Source organism: Capra hircus, chromosome 22 (genome assembly GCF_001704415.2).
Source record: "Capra hircus breed San Clemente chromosome 22, ASM170441v1, whole genome shotgun sequence".
Classification (NCBI taxonomy): Eukaryota; Metazoa; Chordata; class Mammalia; order Artiodactyla; family Bovidae; genus Capra; species Capra hircus.
Window position 1 is genome coordinate 14,776,646 of NC_030829.1, and position 19,293 is coordinate 14,795,938.

The window sequence follows — 19,293 nt, forward strand, 5'->3', positions numbered from 1 at the left end:
GTACTGGAGTGGGTTGCCATTGCCTTCTCCGCCCATGTCCCAGAGCCACCTGCAAAACCCGGCACAGAGCCTGGCAGACAGTAGTGCTCAGAACAAAATTTTTGCCTGGATGGAATGGCGGCTAGGAGGACATGAGCCAAAGTAAAGTAGACAAGACTGGAAGTCAGGTTTCTGTAATTTAATCTTCATTTAGGGAATTGAGGTCAGAGATGAAGGAATAAGATACCAAGCCCTGTGTGCTGCAGTCTGAAGCAGGTGCAGGAGGCAGGAAAGAGGACACAGAAAGCAATGACAGATGGGCTGTGATACACGCAGTGGCAGGGTGCTCCAGGGAGGGGCTGGGGCGGAGGCCATCTCTGGCCAGATGGTGAGGTTCAAGAGGCTTCCAGGAATAGCCGGCCCTGGGGCTAAGAGTGAAAACAAGCATTGTATGGACAGTTCTGCTGGAGAAAGTTGTCAAAGTTGAATTGCCCTGGATTGAAAATTCGGGGACTACATGTGGCAAACCTTAAATATCAACTGTGGGGAGGTGATGAGGAGCCAGAAAAGTAAAAAGGGGATGCTCAGAGGTGCTTTTGGAAAAAAAGTCTCTGGCAGTAGGGTAAACAGAGAGTCCACAGGCCCCATGTGGAGAGAGATGCTGAGATTGAGCTCTAAGAAGGGTAGCAGGGGTGGGGAAGTGGGGACAGGGTTCAGTGGCACCACAGGGGTCAGATGGCAGAGCTCTCTCCCTGTGGGGGAGAGAAGGGGAGGGGCTGAGGGTGTGTCCTCTGTATCTGCCTAAGGGGATGGGGTGGATGGTGGTGTCCTGAGCAGAGAGGCAGGGAAATCAGGAGATGGGCATGGTTCAGGGCAGAGGTGGGGGGGCGGTGGGGGAGGACAGATGCTGAGTTCTGTGTGGGCCGAACTGAATCAGAGGTGCTGAGAGACCGCTGTGGGGAGATTGGGGGTCTGGAGGTAGGAGAGACCTCTGAGCTTAGCGATGGTTGTGGAAACCAAATGAGGGGTTGAAATCACCCGAAGGTGGGGGTGCAGAAGGGAGAGGAGGGCAGGGAGGAGGGACCTTGCATATCTCCTCCATGAAAGGCCACCCTTCTCTAGAGCTGCTCTGTCCAATACAGAAGCCATGTGGCTATTGAGCACTCAGTGTGAAGGGTTGAAAAGTACAGACCAGATTTTGGAGGGAAAAAGAAATGTAAAAATATTTCATTAATACTTTTGTATGACTCCTTGTTGAAATGCTAATATTTTAGGTACATCAGGACAAGTAAAATACAGTAGAAAAATGAATTTCACCAGTTTCTTTTTACTTTTAAAAACATGTCAGCTAGGAGGTGAAAAATTGCACATGTGGCTTGCCTCATATGGCTATCAGATGACACTGTTCTAGACCCTGAATCCCACAGGGTAAGTGTTGAGGAAAATAAGCAAAGTGGAGTGGAAGGGTGGAGACCAATGTTTGCAAGATGCTACATGACTCACTGTAACCGGTGTCTGTACTGCGTGAGATTTGTCATGGTGTGTATTATCCCCCAAACTGAGTTGCCCGCAGATATTTCCCCTTGCTTAGACTTCCTGTGAGAGGCGAGTTATGCAGCATTTGCTGTGAGAGACGGTGTTTTCAAGAGAGAAGTATCAGCCTGTGAGGTGATCAGAAGGATGCCAAAGAGCAGGGAGGACAAGCAGGACAGAGGAGGGGCATGGTCTGGGGCTTTAGAGAGGTGGGTGAGAGGAAGCAGAGACCCGGGGGAGCCCCCCCAGCCAGACTTCGGCCACCTGGACAGAGCTCACGCCACAGGCCGCAGGCGGTAGCGGAATCGCACCTCGTGGCTGGGCTGTGTGGTGCCAAAGCCCCAGCGCTGGGGGTCCACGGGTGGTACAGGTGTGTCAGGGTCCACCAACTCCAGGTCAAAGTTCATGACCATGAGCAGGATAAAGAGCTTCATCTCGTTGAGGGCCAAGAACCTCCCAGGGCAGATGGAGACACCTGAGCCCCACGGCATGGTATAGTGGCGGATCTTCTTGCCTGCCTTGTAGAAGTCTACCTTTCGGCTGCCGCTGGCGGTGAGGAAGCGATCGTACTTGAAGGCGGTGGGCTCAGGGTGGATGTCAGGGTCCATGTGCACTGAGAGATAAGGGAAGAGGGCCAGGATGTCTCCACTGCGGAGCAGGTACTCCTGCCCGCCGGCCATCTGCAGGATCTGGTCATCGTTCACCACCCTGAGGAGGGTGGGCGAGGCCCTCAGCCGCAGCGTCTCTTCCATCACACTGTCCAGCACCGGCATGCGGTGCAGGGCGCCAAACTCAAAGGACTGCTCAGCCTCCAGCCTGACCTCTCCCAGGAGCCGGGTGGCCTCCTCCCTCACAGCCCGCATGGCCTCTGGGTGCTTCAGGAGGAACAGGAGGGCCCAGAAGGAGGTCGGCCCCGTGTTACCCTGGGAGGCCCAGAGCATCATGAAGTTGAACTTGTCCTGCATGGCCGGGGAGACGCCCTGCTCCCTCAGAAACTGAAGCATGTAGGTGATCCAGTTGCTTACGCCGTACTTCTCCAGGTTGTGTTCCACCGAGAGTTCCTTATGGAAGAGACGCTGGAGCCGGCCCACTTCCAGCCACTCCCGGGGCCCCAGCAGGGAGTAAACAAACCTGGGGAACAGGCGGTCATACTTGCGAAACTCCAGGAATAGCTCCTCTGCCTGCAGCAAGTCCTGCTCCTTGTCCTTTGTGTAGCCGAACAAGCTCAGGTAGCCAGCCTTGAACAAGATGTTGTAGCAGAAGTGAAAGAGGCCATCCTCACGCCAGTGGTGGGTGTCCAGACTGGGGCCTGTGGGCCCCAGCATAACCAAGGACAGGGTGTCTAACATGACTTTGTTGAGCTCCTCCAAGCCTTCCCCCATGAGGTGCTTGGTGCTGGCTGAGTGTATCATCCTATAGTCTCCCTGCACAGAGCGGTATCCAAATACCTTTAGCACCAGTTTTTGTGCATACTCCACGAAGTCTAGCTTCCTCTGTGCATCCTTGAGGATGGGGCCAAAAGACAGAGGGTCCATGACAAAGGTGAAGTACTGGCCCCCTAGCTGTACTGTGAATATGTCCCCATGTTTGGCCTGCATGTGCCTCAGAAATTCGAACATATTCTTCCGGAAAGCTATAGCATGGCCCAGCCAGGGCACGGGGCCCTTATCCAGAGGGGGCTCCTTGGGTCTTCGTTGCCGGAGCAGCCCCCGCAGGCACAGGTATCCCACAATGGCCACTAGCAGGGCTCCCAGCACCGGACCCCAGAGCACCATGGCTGATCTCTTCCAGGTTGAGTCTGGATGTGCTGTTCTCTGGGTGCCAGAGGGTTTGGGAGGACACGGTAGGGATAGAAAGGTCTTCCCACCTGGACCTTGCCCTGTGGCTGCAAGTTGCCGTAAATAAGCCTGGCGAGACAGTACCCGAGAGCAAATCCTTCCCCTAGATTCTGTTAGGACCTAGTCATGTGAGAGCAGCAGGTGGGAGGGAGCAGGAAGAAGGCCAGAAGGAAGCCTCTTGCTGTGGTCACAGCCTCTGCACGAGCTTCAGACTATGTTGCAACCTTTCCTGACACAGCTCCAACATTTTCTCTACCAAGACTTCTTTGACCCAACCCTCACCCTTGTGACTTACTGACCACTCACTCCTTTATTTACTCTTGACTTCATATGTGCATTAATTTGCCAGTTCCTTCAACAGAAATGCACCAAGTACTTACTAAGTTTCACATCCACCTTCTCCTCATTCTTTAAAAGACCCACAGAATCTCCCAAACAGAGGCTCCTTCAAGCACAGGCTCAGACTTGAGTCTCTGAGTCTCTCACCAACTGGCTTGCACACTTCTCTACCAAGAAATACAGAGTGTGAATCATGGAATTATGAAATGTCAGAGATGATAGGGACTTCAAACCAACTGCTTTACTTCACAAGAAGGATCTCGGTTCAGAGTGTAGCAGGGACTTTTTCTGACAGTGGCCCTGGCTTGGGTGAGGTGAGTTGACCATTTACTAGGGACCTTTAGTGACATGTCAGGCCAAGACCCTGTCAGCAGGCCCAAGAAGGAGAAAACTACTGTTGACTCTTAAGACTTTAGTTCAGCAGCCTAGCTCATTGTTGCAATATGTGAGGTTCAGACTGAATTCAACCAGTTGTGACAACCCTCAAGTTACTCTTTAACTTCTGAAATGACCTGCAAACAGGGACTTTGTCTCTTCAGACGATCATACGATTTGAGTGAGCTTCCGTGTGCAGCTCTTCCCAGCAGGGAGCTGAAAATATCCACACTCAGCATCCACGAAGTCCTCTCTGGTTGCTCAGGGCAACCACAGCAAGTACTCAGCTCCAACAACTCTTCCCATCCTTAGGATATGGTCAGAAAGGGAATTCCCTGGTGGCCCAGTGATTAGGACTCAGTGATTTTACTGCTGTGGCCCGGGTTCAGTCTCTGGTCAGGGAACTAAGACCCCACAGGCTGAGGCTCTGCCAAAAAAAGAAAAAGGTCAGAAACTGTGGGTCAAGTCCAAAGAGCTGAACTTTGTCCCTTAGTATATTTTTGTATTTGGGGATTTTTTTTTTTTTTTTTTTTTTTTGTCGTACCATTTGACGTGTGGGATCTGTTTCCCTACCAGGGATTAAACCCATGCTGCTGTTTGGGAGCTTGGAGTCTTAACGACTGGCCCAACAGATAAGTCCCTGTCCCTCAGTTTTTAATGGATGGCAGCCCCACCTTGCTTCTCAGCAGTAAAGAACACACCCGGGTCAGGAAGATCCCTTGGAGAAGGAAATGCCAAGCCACTCCAGTTTTCTTGCCTGGAAAAACGCCATGGATAGTCCATGGGGTCACAAAAGAGTCAGACACCACTTGGCAACTATACAACCACCACCACCACTATCTTACATTCATTCTTTCCTTCGTTTATTCATCCACTCACTCACACCCACTCATCCATTCACTTCCTCCTTTCTTGGAACAGCCCTATCTATTCATTCAACAGATACTTGCTATGCACTTAAACCAGAAATTTTGCTGCAACCCTAAATGAGACTGACCTGGTCCCTGCCCTCTTGGAGTTTATGCCTTCCACCAAAGAAGCATATAATCACAATTGTGTTAAGTGCTACAAAGAAGGGCAGAACAGGAAGGAGGATGGGGAATCATGGAGGTTGCACTGATCAGGAGGTCATTAGGGGAGGACAGCAAGACCAGGTAAATGTGTGCTGTGTGTAAGGATATAGGGGACATTCTTCTAAAGCAAGCGGCAGGGTCATCTCAAGAGGGCCAGTGTGGCCAGAGTGTTCAGAGCAGGAGGAGTCTCCAGCTCAGTGCGACTCTGACCCATCACCATTGCACTGAACTCTTCTGATGCCAGCAGGTCCAGCCACCTTTGTGTATGGGACCAGCTCAGCAGGGCTGCTGAAGGGTGGCCTGTCCCAGGGTATTGGCCCAGGTGCTGCCCTCCCAACCCTCTGGAGTGGCTGGGACCCAGCAGTGCAGAGTCTGCACCGCAAGCCTATGGCGAGTCTCAGCCTTACACAGTCCGGCCGCAGCTCCAGGGCAGGGTGGGGGTGGCATCACAATGGATTTGCAGGGCAGTCCAGGAGCCTTGGAGTACAGAATGAAGCAGGGCAAAGGCTAATAGAGTTTTGCCAAGAGAAAGCACTGGTCATAGCAAACACCCTCTTCCAACAACACAAGAGAAGACTCTACACATGGACATCACCAGATGGTTAATACCAAAATCAGATTGATTATATTTTTTGGAGTCAAAGATGGAGAAGCTCTATACATAAGTCAGCAAAAACAAGACCAGGAGGTGACTGTGGCTCAAATGATGTACTCCTTAGTGCCAAATTCAGACTTAAACTGAAGAAAGTAGGGAAAACCACTAGACCATTCAGGTATGACCTAAATCAAATCCCTTACCCTTATACAGTGGAAGTGACAAATAGATTCAAGGAATTAGATCTGATAGAGTGCCTGAAGAACTATGGACAGAGGTTTGTGACATTGTACAGGAGGCAGTGATCAAGACCATTGCCAAAAAAGAAATGCAAAAGGCAAAATGGTTGTTTGAGGAGGCCTACAAATAGCTGAGAAGCGAAGCGAAAGGCAAAGGAGAAAAGGAGAGATATACCCATTTGAATGCAGAGTTCCAAAGCATAGCAAGGAGAGATAAGAAAGCCTTCCTCAGTGATCAGTGCAAAGAAATAAAGGAAAACAATAGAGTGGGAAAGACTAGAGATCTCTTCAAGAAAATCAGAGATACCAAGGGAACATTTCATGCAGAGATGGGCTCGATAAAGGACAGAAATGGTATGGACCTAACAGAAGCAGAAGATATTAAGAAGAGGTGGCAAGAAAACACAGAAGAACTATACAGAAAAGATCTTCATGACCCAGATAAGCATGATAATGTGATCAATCACCTAGAGCCAGACATCTTGGAATGTGAAGTCAAGTGGGCCTTAGAAAGCATCACTATGAACAAAGCTAGTGGAGGTGATGGAATTCCAGTTGAGCTATTTCAAATCCTGAAAGATGATGCTGTGAAAGTGCTACACTCAATATGTCAGCAAATTTGGAAAACTTAGCAGTGGCCACAGGACTGGAAATGGTCAGTTTTCATTCCAGTCCCAAAGAAAGGCAATGCCAAAGAATGCTCAGACTACTGCACAATTGCACTCAATCTCACACGCTAGGAAAGTAATGCCCAAAATTCTCCAAGCCAGGCTTCAACAGTATATGAACTGTGAACTTCCAGCTGTTCAAGCTGGATTTAGAAAAGGCAGAGGAATTAGAGACCAAATTGCCTACATCTGCTGGATCATCGAAAAAACAATAGAGTTCCAGAAAAACATCTACTTCTTTATTGACTATGCCAAAGCCTTTGACTATGTAGATCACAATAAACTGTGGAAAATTCTGAAAGAGGTGGGAGTACCAGACCACCTGACCTGCCTCCTGAGAAATCTGTATGCAGATCAGGAAGGAACAGTTAGAACCAGACATGGAACAACAGACTGGTTCCAAATGGGCAAAGGAGTACATCAAGGCTGTATATTGTCACCCTGCTTATTTAACTTCTATGCAGAGTACATCATGAGAAATGCTGGGCTGGATGAAGCACAAGCTGGAATCAAGATTGCTGGGAGAAATATCAATAACCTCAGATACTCAGCTGATACCACCCTTATGGCAGAAAATGAAGAAGAACTAAAGAGCCTCTTGATGAAAGTGAAAGCGGAGAGTGAAAAAGTTGGCTTAAAGTTTAACATTCAGAAAACAAAGATCATGGCATCTGGTCCCATCACTTCATGGGAAATATATGGGCAAACAGTGGAAACAGTGACAGACTTTATTTTTGGGGGCTCCAAAATCACTGCAGATAGTGACTGCAGCCATGAAATTAAAAGATGCTTACTCCTTGGAAGAAAAGTTATCACCAACCTAGACAGCATATTAAAAAGCAGAGATATTACTTTTCCAACAAAGGTCCGTCTAGTCAAAGCTTTGGTTTCTCCAGTAGTCATGTATTGATGTGAGAATTGGGCTATAAAGAAAGCTGAGTGCCGCAGAATTGGTGCTTTTGAACTGTGGTGTTGAAGAAGACTCTTGAGAGTTCTTGGACAGCAAGGAGATCCAACCAGTCCATCCTAAAGGAAATCAGTCCTGAATATCCATTGGAAGGACTGATGCTGAAGCTGAGACTCCAATACTTTGGCCACCTGATGCAAAGAACTGACTCATTCGAAAAGACCCTGATCCTGGGAAAGACTGAGGGCAGGAGGAGAAGGGGAGAACAGAGGATGAGATGGTTGAATGGCATCACTGATTTAATTGACATGTGTTTGAGTAGACTCCAGGAGTTGCTGATGGACAGGGAAGCCTGGTTTATTGCAGTCCATGGGGTTGCAAAGAGTCGGATATGACTGAGCGACTTAACTAAACTGAACTGGGAGGATTGACGACCTGCAGAGGTGTCCTCCGCGCTCGCTGGAGGGACCTCGGCCTGGGCTGGAAGGCCGATGACGCATTTCCGCTGCCCCGCCCTGCGCCTAATAGTGACTTTAGGTCGGCACTTTGGGGGTCCTCAGTCTGGAGGCACTCTATGGCAGTAAATCTGGGAGCTTGGGTCTCTGTCTTGTTCATGGCCCTGTGCTGGTCATGCCTCTTGCCACCATGACTGTTTACATTTTTACCATTTAAGATTTTTACTGTTTTTATATTAGGAATTTACCATGAGCCAGGAATTAAGTGAACTGCTTAACATCTGTTATGCAATCTAGTTGCCATGACCCATGTCATGGATCTCTAGAACCACCTTCTCATTCAGAGAATTGCCTAGAAGAACTCAGAGGACTTGGCCTATAGTTTTACTCATAACTGAAATTTATTACAGTGGTGTATTAAAAAGGTACATAGCCAAATCATCAGGGGAAAAGACACACATGGAGTCTGCAAGAATCTATGTACAAGCTTCCTAATGCTTTCCTGAGAGGAGGATTTACAAGAGAAATTAGAAAATACCTTGAGATGAATGAAAATGAAAACCAAAGGTTACGGCATATAGTGAAATTAGTACTCAGATGAAAAATTACAGATATAATTAGATTTGGGCAATTATAGATAATTGTAGGGATCTCTTGGTAGCTCAGCTGGTTAAGAATCCACCTGCCATGAAGAAGACCCCAGTTCGATTCCTGGGTTGAGAAGATTCCCCTGGAGAAGGGATAGGCTTCCCACTCCAGTATTCTTGGACTTCCCTGGTGGCTCAGCTGGTAAAGAATCTGCCTGTAATGCGGGAGACCTAGGTTCGCTCCCTGGGTCAGGAAGATCTCCTGGAGAAGGGAAAGGCTGCCCATTCCAGTATTCTGGCCTGGAGAATTCCATGGACTGTATAATTCATGAGGTCACAAAGAGTGATCAGGAATTTACAAGGTGATAATTCTAATGTGGTCTTGGCATGGCTCACATGTCAGATGGTGGTAGATGGTCTTGGGTGCTATACATTATATAAGAAAGGAACTTCTTAGCTAACTAGGGATGAGCTGTAGCATATAGTGTGAGAAGACGTGGGAAGGATTGGGGAAAAGGTGAAGTGATTGTTCCAGAGACTGAGTGTAATGATCCTATGGCTGTGGGAGGAGAGAAACAGTCCTGGTTTGTAAGACAAAAACACCCTAGACTGTGGGAAGTCAGGAGCAGAGGCAGAGATAATTAATCTAGCTTAGCTTTTGTCTGTAGGATATCTGGCCAATTTAACCCAGGCTTTTGCCGCTACCCTCAATTTGACTACTGGCCAGATCTTAGTTTAAAAGTTCTCAGAATCCTCCCAACAGCCAGACTCCAGGAAGGAACAGCCTCATCAAAAAACAGCAGAACAGAATTAACTTTCTAGACATTGACATAGTTCCCTTTAGCTTTATGTTACTGTTGGAGTCTCTTGTACATTTTCCCCAGATCACTGATTTTCTTAAATTCTCTAGCATGAATGATGATGGACAATTGTATTGCCCTGGATTTCTCACTGGCCAGTTTAGCTGAGGTATGTGCCATTGCCAGTTTTTCTTGCCCCATATGGATTAATGACACATTTAGTTCTGGATGTGAAGCCTCACCATGGTCTTTCCTACAGTGAGCCTGGTTATACTACTGTGAATCACAATCACTGTCACTCTTGTCCAATGCTGCCTAAGACAAATGGAATATATTTGGCCCAATTCTCTTTCAGTACAATGAATTAGAGTATTTGGTGACCTACGTGGTGACATGCTTCTGAGAATTCTTTATGTGTTAGAAGTAAGGAGTTAGGAACTGCCCTGGTGGTCCAGTGGGTAAGTATCCATGCTTCCAACGCAGGGGGTGTGGGTTTGATCTCTGGTCAGGGAACTAAAATTGCACACGTTGCATGGCAAAAAGTTAAGAGGTAAAGTTGTAGGAGAATTGCCTCTACCATGGTGCTCTGGCAGTTTCACTCATATCTATTGGATTGGCCAATATATAGGCCATGCAGGCAAAGCCTTGAACTATAGCTAATCTGAGTCTTGGCAGATTACCTTGTGATCCTTCCAGAACAAAAGAGGATCTTTACAAGCTTTTCAGGCCATCTCCCACTTCTGTCTCTATCCCTGTGGGAGGCTGTTATGAGACAGTTTCTCACTGCCTCCCAGATAAGTAATGAGACTTTCTCTCCCACTCTTCTCTGGTTTAACTGCAGACTATAACACTGTAACTAATTTCCAGTAGTCATGTACAGTTGTGAGAGCTGAACCATAAAGAAGGCAGAGCGCTGAAGAATTGATGCTTTTGAACTGTGGTGCTGGAGAAGCCTCTTGAGAGTCCCTTGAATAGCAAGGATATCAATCCAGTCAATCCAAAAGGAAATCAACCCTGAAAACTCATTGAAAGTTCTGATGCTGAAGCTCCAATACTTTGGCCACCTGGTGTGAACAGCTGATTCATTGGAAAAGACCCTGATGCTGGGAAGGACTGAAGGTAGAGGGAGAAGAGGACGACAGAGGATGAGATGGTTGAATGGCATCAATGGACAGGAACTTGGGCAAACTCTGGGAGATGGTCGGGGACAGGGAGGCCCAGAGTGGTGCAGTTCATAGGGGTCAGACATAACTTGGCGACTGAACAACAACAATATTAACACTGTTAAGCTGCAGCCTAAAATTGCCTCCTCAGCAAGGTGTATCCCACAACCCATGTTGCAGTCATCCAGCCCCCTTTTGTCTTTGTGTCATTGTTTTTGGTGTGTGGGACAAGGACCTGGGGGATTGGGATGTTTGCCTACTCTTCCTTTTGCTGTTTTTGTAATTAATACACTATATGAATCTCAGAATGACAGATTATGTTTACTGGCCAAATCAATTAAGACTTGGCCTTGACCTTGCCTGCTGCCCTGTGTTTGACAGAAGAATAATAGAGTAAAACTATGGGATTAAATGTGATAGACTCTTCCTTGCCTCTTTAGTTTTCTAAAAAAAAATATGAACCAAATACTGATCATAGCCATAGATACCTCTTCAGGTGGACCATAACTTGGTAAATCAGGTATTTGAGGGCTCCTTATTCTGAGCTACAACGCCCATGATTGTTTGGTCACCAGTTCAGTTTTCTCCAGCTGGTCCTGAGGAAAACCATGGGGTGAACATATATCAGATTGTTGTATGCTCACCCTTCACAGTGATCTTCCCCAAGTTAAGAGTCTTTGCTTCCTTCTCAGTACCTGCAGACTATCAGCTACTGTCCTTTTATGAGTTACTTCAGTCTTCTCTTAGAAACCAACCAACCAACCAATAAACCTGAGAGTTCATATGAGGGCTTCTTTGTAACTTTCCATAGGTATGGCATCTGTAAGCTCCAGTACCTGAGGTACCTGAACCTGATTTTGAATTCCTGTGAAGCAGACATCTTCCTAATTTGTTCAACCTAGAGACTGAATATACAAATGGACAATGGCCAGACCATATAGAAAAATAGAACTTTGACTCTCAATCTGCAGCAACCTGTCCAGAAAACCAACACACTATTAGCAGTAATCAATCCAAGAGGTCAAACTACTGTCTGTAGCAATCAGTCCAGGAAGCCAAAGTAACCCCTGTAGTAATCATCCCTAAACAGCCAGAGTCTGAATAATGCCTCCCAACCAATCACATAAGATGCTTTGCTTCTGCTGCTAAGTCGCTTCAGTCGTGTCCGACTCTGTGTGACCCCATAGACGGCAGCCCACCAGGCTCCGCCATCCCTGGGATTCTCCAGGCGAGAACACTGGAATGGGTTACCATTTCCTTCTCCAATGGATGAAAGTGAAAAGTGAAAGTGAAGTAGCTCAGTCGTGTCCGACTCTTCGTGACCCCATGGACTGCAGCCCACCAGTCTCCTCCGTCCATGGGATTTTCCAGGCAAGAGTACTGGAGTGGGATGCCATTGCCTTCTAGTAAGGCCTTATACTTAGACTCTTTAATCAGCACATACTTGAAGCCTTCCTTTTTTCCTGCTATCAAACTTTCCACTTCTCTGCCAAATGCAATTATGGTGGCTGATCTTTTTTTTTTTTTTTGAGCTTTGAATAAATAGCCATTGCTTGTTCTCATCTCTGAGGTTTTCCTTTATTTCCACAACTTTCTTTAAAAGCTTAGCTTCCTGGCATACTCTGTGACTGTAGGTAAGTCGTTTCCTCTTTTGGGGCCTTACTTCAACTGAAAAACTGGTTCAACAGTTAATCATCCTTTTATTCATCCTGACCAGACATTCTATGGCACTTGAAGAAATTGGGTCCTAAGAAGTGCTAGATTTGGGGCAGATACTAGGGACACAAAGGTGAGCATATCCAGGACACAGTAGGATATATGAACAGGCCTAATCAAGGGAAGTGTGGGCTATCTTGTATCAGCATCTATCCTGCAAAGGTGCAACGAGGTGGAGAAGTGGGAAGGAAAGGGTCAGGGAAGAATTCTACAGCATCAGTGTCTCTGGGAGAGCTGGGCCCCTCTCCTCTCCTACTGCGCACGGCGGAGGACCACAGAGTCGTGGAGCCCTCCACAGTCCTAGAGAAGCTGGAATGGCAGGAGTGTGTGGGACTCCACCTCTCGCGAGCAGAGATCTGGCCAACACAGAACGTGGAGAGCTGCACGTGGGGCTGGCGGGGGCGTGAGGCCTGCGTCTTCCCAGGTCAGCTCCCTGGCCGATGGCTGGTATGTCAGCCTCGAGCGGTTCTGGAGCCTTCCTCCGAGACACCCGGCCGCGCGCGGTCTGACTCGGCGAGCGGCCGGTGGCCCTGGGAACTGGGGCCTGTTTCAGCCCAGCGCTCAACCTGCTGCCGGGACAGCCCACGTTGTCAAAGGTGAGCCGATGCCAGGAAGCTGGCTGTAGACCCAGATGAGGGGCGGAAAGCAGGCAGTACAGTGACGGAGAAATTGGGATACAGTCCTGAGTGGAGGGACCCGAGGAACAGGTAGGGGCAGAGTGGATCCGTCATCCCCCAGGCTTGTGGCGGCAGGGGAAGCAGATACACAGGCCTGAGCCAATGCTGGGTTAGAGGTGTCCACAGACAGCTGTGTGCAGCGATGATCCGCCAGAACTTCCACGACTGGTTTCACAGAGCTGGTTTTGTTTAAGGTAGGTCTTGAGATGAACGGGCTTCCCTGGTGGCTCAGATGATAAGGAATCTGCCTGCAGTGCAGGAAACCTGGGTTCGATCCCTGGGTTGGGAAGATCCCCTGGAGAAGGGAATGGCTGCCTGCCCACTCCAGTATTCTTGCCTGGAGAATCCCCATGGACTGAGGAGCCTGGCCGGCTACAGTCCAGAGGGTCACAAAGAATCGGACCCGGCTAAGCCACTAACTCTTTGACTTAACACTTAGATGAACAGGAGGGAGGATCTGGATCTTCAGGCAGGGTTGGGGGCCGGGGGCTGCAGGTCTAAGGGCACAGAGCTGGACAAGGAAAAAGTTTGGGTTCAGAACCAAATGGTGACAGGATCCGGCCTGAGGGTGGTCATGCAGGAAAGGACCCTTGGGAAGTCAGCTGGGTCCCTGAATGGTGACTGGAATTGTCTGCACAGCAGAGGACTTGGACATTTTTGGGTAGGCAAAGGTGAGCCAGCCGAAGTCTTTGAGTGTGTTAGGGAGTATATTGGGTGGGAATGTTCAGGGAGTAGTCACAGCTGGGCTCTGTCCTTTTGAGTCAAGCCTCTCCAGCAGCCTGATTGTCTGAGGTGTCCCTAGCTGCTTCTTGGGCTGCTGGAAGTGACTGGGAGGGAGGGAAGAGTGAGAGTCCCTCGCAGGGCAGAGGACTGGCAGGAGTGAGGGTGGCAGGCAGTGTGTATGGCAGGGGAGAGCAGAGAGCCAGGCGGGCCTGAGTTCTGTCTCAGAACTCTGTAACCTGGGGAGAGTTAACCTCTGAGCCTCAGGTTCTCTTCCATAAAATGGATCTGATACCCTCCTCAAAGGCTGTGAGCCATACTCAGAGTAGTATTTGTATAGTGCTTGGCACAGGCTCGATCAGTCGTGGTTGCTCTTGTTATCAAAGGTGGTGATGTCTGAAGGAACAGGACACATGGTGGAGAAAGGATGGCTCCCAGAGCTCATGTGGGAATGAAAAGGGAAAACTTGCAGAGGCTCATGAAGAAGAGGAGAGAATGTTTGCCAAAGTGAAAATGAAGAGACGTGAGAAGATTGGTGGCTGATCACTTGTATCTTTATAGGTAGGGGGCAAAAATCTGCTGAGAATTTCCTTCAACATTCAGAATCCAGAAACTCAGTGGGCATCCCCTCCAGTACCTCTTAGTGCCTCGTCTACCCTGACTCCAGGCCCGGGTCCTCAGACTGTCCTATGGCATATAAACATGTCGTTTCAGGAGTCAGTGACCCTTGAGGACATGGTCATCTACTTCTCTGAGAATGAATGGACCACTGGCTTCTATTCAGAGGGCCCTGTACAGGGAGGTGATGCTGGAGAATTATGGGGCTGTGGCTTCCCTGGGTAAGGATCTTTCCCTTTGGACTCTGCCTCTACCCTTTTGGATTTCTTGGCTCCTTCTTCCTCAAAAGCTCAGTAGTCTTTGGTAACTAACCCTCAGCTGAGTGGCACCTTCAGGCTCCTGGACTCTTAATGACACAACCTTAGTGGTAGCTGTGAAGCAGGAAGTCCTGGCATCCATCTGGGTCTCATATAGGACATCCCTACCCCCGGCTAAGAGCTTCTGACCTTCTAATCCATGTGCTGTGGGTACAACAGATGAAGAGACGGTTCCTGGTGCCCCTCTGAGTCCTCAGTTGCCCGCACCTCAGTTTGGGAGACGCAGCCCAATAGCAAGCATCCTCATGCAGACATCTGAACTTGAGAGCTCTAGAGAGGGAGGGCTCAGTTTCTCGATGAGGGAAGTCATCTCTTTGCTCACTCACGCTGTTGGCGAGCATCCCTTCCTCTCTGCTTCCTGACCGTCAGGAGTCTCTGGGCCCCTCTCACTGAGTACCTCTGCCCCTTTCCCTGGATTTTCTTTTCTTGTTCCCCCTAGTAATTTCCCTTCTTTCCCCTCCCACCCCTGAAGATAGGCCTGGGAGGAGCCCTGGGGTTGCTCTGTGTCACCCTGCTTACCTGCCCGTCCCGATTCCTTCCTGATGGGCAGCGTGTCCATTTCCTACACCGGCTCTGATTTTCCAGCTGGAGTAGGGGGAACACCCTGGAGCTTGGCTCCTCGGGAAGGTCTGAATGGAGAGAGCCCGAGGGGCATCTTCCTAGGTGAGTGAGGACATGTGCCGGTCATCTGAGCAGTTCGCTTGTCTTGATCTTTAAGTTGTCCTGGGTATGTGTTCTCTTAACTTACTGCTGTAGACACCGGTGGGATTCCTTGTTTTCCTCTGTGTTCCTATGGTTTTCCGTCTTCTTGAGTCCTTGCTTCATTCATCCTGGCTCCTCTCTGTGCCATCTGCATGCATCTGACCACCATTTATCTTTACTCCCTGACTACTTTTCTGTTTGCTTTCTGATCTGAGGTGCCCCGCCCCTTTTTTTTAACTATCCTGGCCTGCTTATAATCTTCCAGCCGAAGATTCTGACTGTCCTTTGAGGGTAGCATGGCCATTTTTATCATTAGAAATCAAGCAGTCTAAATAACCCTAAGCCAGATAGTTCCTGTTCCTCAGGGATTTCTGGCAGGAAAGCCCTGGCATTTGTCTAGGCCCAACACAGGGCTTCCCTGCTCCTGATTTCCTACTAAGAACTATGTCCTTTTATTGCCTCCGTAGGCCTGCTTCATCTTCTTTCCACAGAAGCTGTTTTGTGGACACAGTGTGACTTGAGCTGTGCTCTCCAATTTCGCATTCTCATAGTTCCTTGCTGTGTCTGGAAGTCTTTCCATGTTAGGAGACCCTTGATTGCAAGTAATAGCCCAGTTCAAACTGGGTTAAATAATAAAGAGGAATTTATTGTTTTGTGTGATTGGGAAGTCCATAGATTTTGATCAGAATTTCAGTCTCTGCCCCTCTGTCTCCTCATATGTTAGTTTCTCTCCAGTCTGGCTCCTCTCAGGGCTGTAAGGTGATTGGTAGTGTAACCAGGACTGTGCTTCTTCGCACCCAGGGGGAGGAACAGTTGCAGGCCTTCCTTAGGCTCTAACCCTGGTGGGTCACAGTCCACTTGTTGCTCTACTCACCATCTTAAATCTTATGCCGGCTCTAAATTGGTCCCCTAGCCAGGGGGATGCTGTGCGCTGATTGACTTGGCCTGGATTGCTGGTCCCTGAATGGGTCTCTCATGTAGTGAGTCGGATGGGAGAGCCTGCTTGGCTTATCTCAGTGGGCGCCTATGCTAGAAGCTGGAGTTGGGATTGCTCCCACCCAAAGGGCCTGGCTGCTCCCTAGTTGGGGAGGAGGAGGAGAATGGATGTAGGGAGGGAACTGCAGTGTCCTCTAGATTCTCTCAGGATCTCAGTACCTGCTCTCGCCACCACTCAAGGGAATTTCCCATCTCTGCTTTAGACAGAAGGCTAACAGTGAGGTTATTCCTTGAGCAAAACCTGAACTCCCTGACCTGCAGCAGGCCTTCTTGGAGCTCATGTTCCTACTCAGTTTCCTTTGGAAATTGTAGAATTGGTCTACAGTTCTGCAGGGTTGGATGGGAGTTACAAAGAGACAGAGCTTAACTAATTCTGAAGAATTTATTAGAGTGGACCTTTGTAAATATGTGCTTTACATATTTTTATCATTAGAGTTTTATCCTTAGGTGTTTATCATTAGAATTAGAAGTGACTTCTGGAAACGGCTGAATGAGGCTATGAGGACATTTTTATGGATGCCATAGAAAGACTCATTGTTGACCCTTATAAAAAGAGAAGGCTATGATGGATAGGAAGGAAGGGAAGTAAGAGATGGTGATTTCCCAACACAGCCTCAGGGGCAGCTCTTTGAAATTCTATCCTATCAGGATACTTTTCTATATGAATTGGCTTTCAGCTCCTAGGGGCAGATGCAGAGACCTTAGTCTTGCCTATTTCTTCTTGATGTTTTAAAATGAGTGACAAGTTTTTGTATTTTGGTGAACTGATGGAATCCCAACTTCCCTGAACCTCTCTCTCCTGTCCTTTATATTCTTATTACTCTCAAGTTTCAGGTCATCTGTGTTACCAGTCTTTCCCCAACCTTCATTCTCCCCTCCTGCTTAGACACAGGGGTGGCACTTGAGAAAAATGGACCTATTAATACTGCTTGATGACTTTAGTCGCTCTGTCATGGGTACTGATGACATTTGCAGCCCTGTTTTCTTCTTTCAGAGCGGGTGTTGAAGAGTGAGAAGGAACATTTTATCCTGAAGGAGAACATTCACGAGCAGGCACAGGACCACATGTTGCTATTGAGTGGACCCCAGTTATGTAGCTCCCAGGAATTCTGGTTTGGAAAAACGTGTGAAGAGGAGAAAAGCACTGTTGGGAGATGGCCTGACTGCCCTAAATAGGGTAAGTGTGGAGAACACGTGACATTACAGCAGTGATTGTCAAAGATGAGATGATCTTAGTAGAAGAGCGTTCAGAGGATGCCGATGTTAACACCCACCTTGTACATCAGAAAAGCCTAAGTGAAGAAGCATTCTATATACGTGAAGAATGTGGCAAGTGTTTGGATCAAAAGGAAGACTTTGATCAACATCAGAGAATTCATAATGGACAGAAGGTCTATGGATGTAAAGAATATGGGAAGAATTTCAGTTTTAGATCACATTGCATTGTACATCAGAGGATTCACACTGGGATGAAACCATGCCTATGTCAAGAATGTGCTAAAGCCTTTGGTTGGAAGTCAAACCTGATTCAACACCGAAGAATTCACACAAGAGAGAAACCCTTTGAATGTAAGGAATGTGGGAAGGGCTTTATTCAGAACACAAGCCATACACAGTGTCAGGTATACGGCTTCACACCAGGGAGAAGCCATGTACCTGTAAGAGATGTGGGGATAGTTTTACTTGGAACCCAGTCCTTCTTTGACTTCAGAGAATTCACACTAGGGAGAAACTTTATGAATGTAAGGGCTTTGAGAAAGGCTTCATGTGGAACTCGGGTCTTGCTCGGCACCCATGGGTCCACATTGGAGAGAAGCCTCATGAATATATTAACTGTGGGGAAAGCTTCATTTGCAAGGCACATCTCACTTGTTATCAGAGAATCCATACTAGGGAAAGAACCTAGACATGTAACAACTGTGGGGAAGCCTTCAGTTAGAATTCTATTTTAATTACGTATCAGAGGGGCCATGCTGGAGAGAAACCGTATAACCGTCAGACTTCTCACCTTCTTGAACAGTAGAGAATGTGTAATGGTGATATTTGTCTATAATTCTTATGCTGCAGGAACCCCAACCACAAGATGAAATGATGGCCCACAGTTTGCTGGACTGCAACAACCAGTATTATCTTGCCCTTTCTGAGTGAATACCCTGTACTCCAGCAAGACTGGTCTCCCTGTTCAGCCATATTCATACTAGGCAACATTTAGTTGAGCACCTACTCTGTGTCAGGTACTGTGCTAACTGTTTTACGTATATTCCTTACTTTTTAAAAAAATCCTGTAATGTAGGTATTCTTATCCTCATTTTATAAATGAGAAATATGAAAGAGGTTATAATACTCACTCAGGTCCAGTCAGCTAGTAAACTTTAGAGTTGAGATGGGAACCAGGCCCAGTTGACTCTAAATCTACTATTCTTTGTGCACATTTCTAGTCTTGCCTGTTTTTACTTGTCAAGTTTCCCTGGGCTAAAAGGCTCCCTTCCTTATCTAAGACCCAGCTCCTTCCATTGAACAGACCTCTTTTCCTCTTCTAATGGTAGTCAGTGCCCCCCAAGTTGGTATTTAATTATGTGCTGTCTTATATTTTTCTGATAGCTTCATGCTTGTTAGTCCAGCTATAAACGGCTCTCTGGAGCATGGCATTTCTTTCTGTTTTTCAAATTTTGAAGCATATTTACTTTTGACTAGATATAACATGCTCATGATAAAAAAAAAATTGAAATGGTTCAAATGTTCCTTTTCATTCCTGTCTTTCAGTCCTCCTCAGAGACAATACGTTATTTCTGTGCCTTTCTGGGTACACACACACAAAGTATTTATTAATACTGCTTTCTGTAAGTCTACCCCACTTAAAAACTGTATTTGATATGAGGATATTGCTGTTATATTGCCAACTCCAGGACCTTCTCTTCCTCAGAAGTTGTGAGCCTCCTTGAGGCCACTGAGGTGACTTAAGGAAAGCAGTGGGGATGGTCGGGGTCCTGCAGTCT

General features: G+C 47.6%; 2 protein-coding genes across 2 annotated transcripts; one reads left to right on the forward strand and one right to left on the reverse strand.

Moving 5' to 3' along the window:
• LOC102173339 (5-beta-cholestane-3-alpha,7-alpha-diol 12-alpha-hydroxylase) lies at positions 164-3,821 on the reverse strand. Its single transcript, XM_005695592.3, has one exon. It carries the CDS (start codon positions 3,285-3,287, stop codon positions 1,788-1,790), a length of 1,500 nt encoding a protein of 499 aa, XP_005695649.1. The 5' UTR covers positions 3,288-3,821; the 3' UTR covers positions 164-1,787.
• Positions 13,787-19,293, forward strand: ZNF662 (zinc finger protein 662). Its single transcript, XM_018066908.1, is given in 7 exon segments — positions 13,787-14,431; positions 14,433-14,503; positions 15,150-15,188; positions 15,191-15,262; positions 17,292-17,480; positions 17,483-17,919; positions 17,922-19,293. Coding segments are annotated over 7 exon segments (1,272 nt in total). The 5' UTR covers positions 13,787-14,366; the 3' UTR covers positions 18,321-19,293.

Coding starts and splice junctions, on each gene's coding strand:
- LOC102173339 (XM_005695592.3), bottom strand. CDS start 3,287: ATGGTGCTCTGGGGTCCGGTGCTGGGAGCCCTGCTAGTGGCCATTGTG.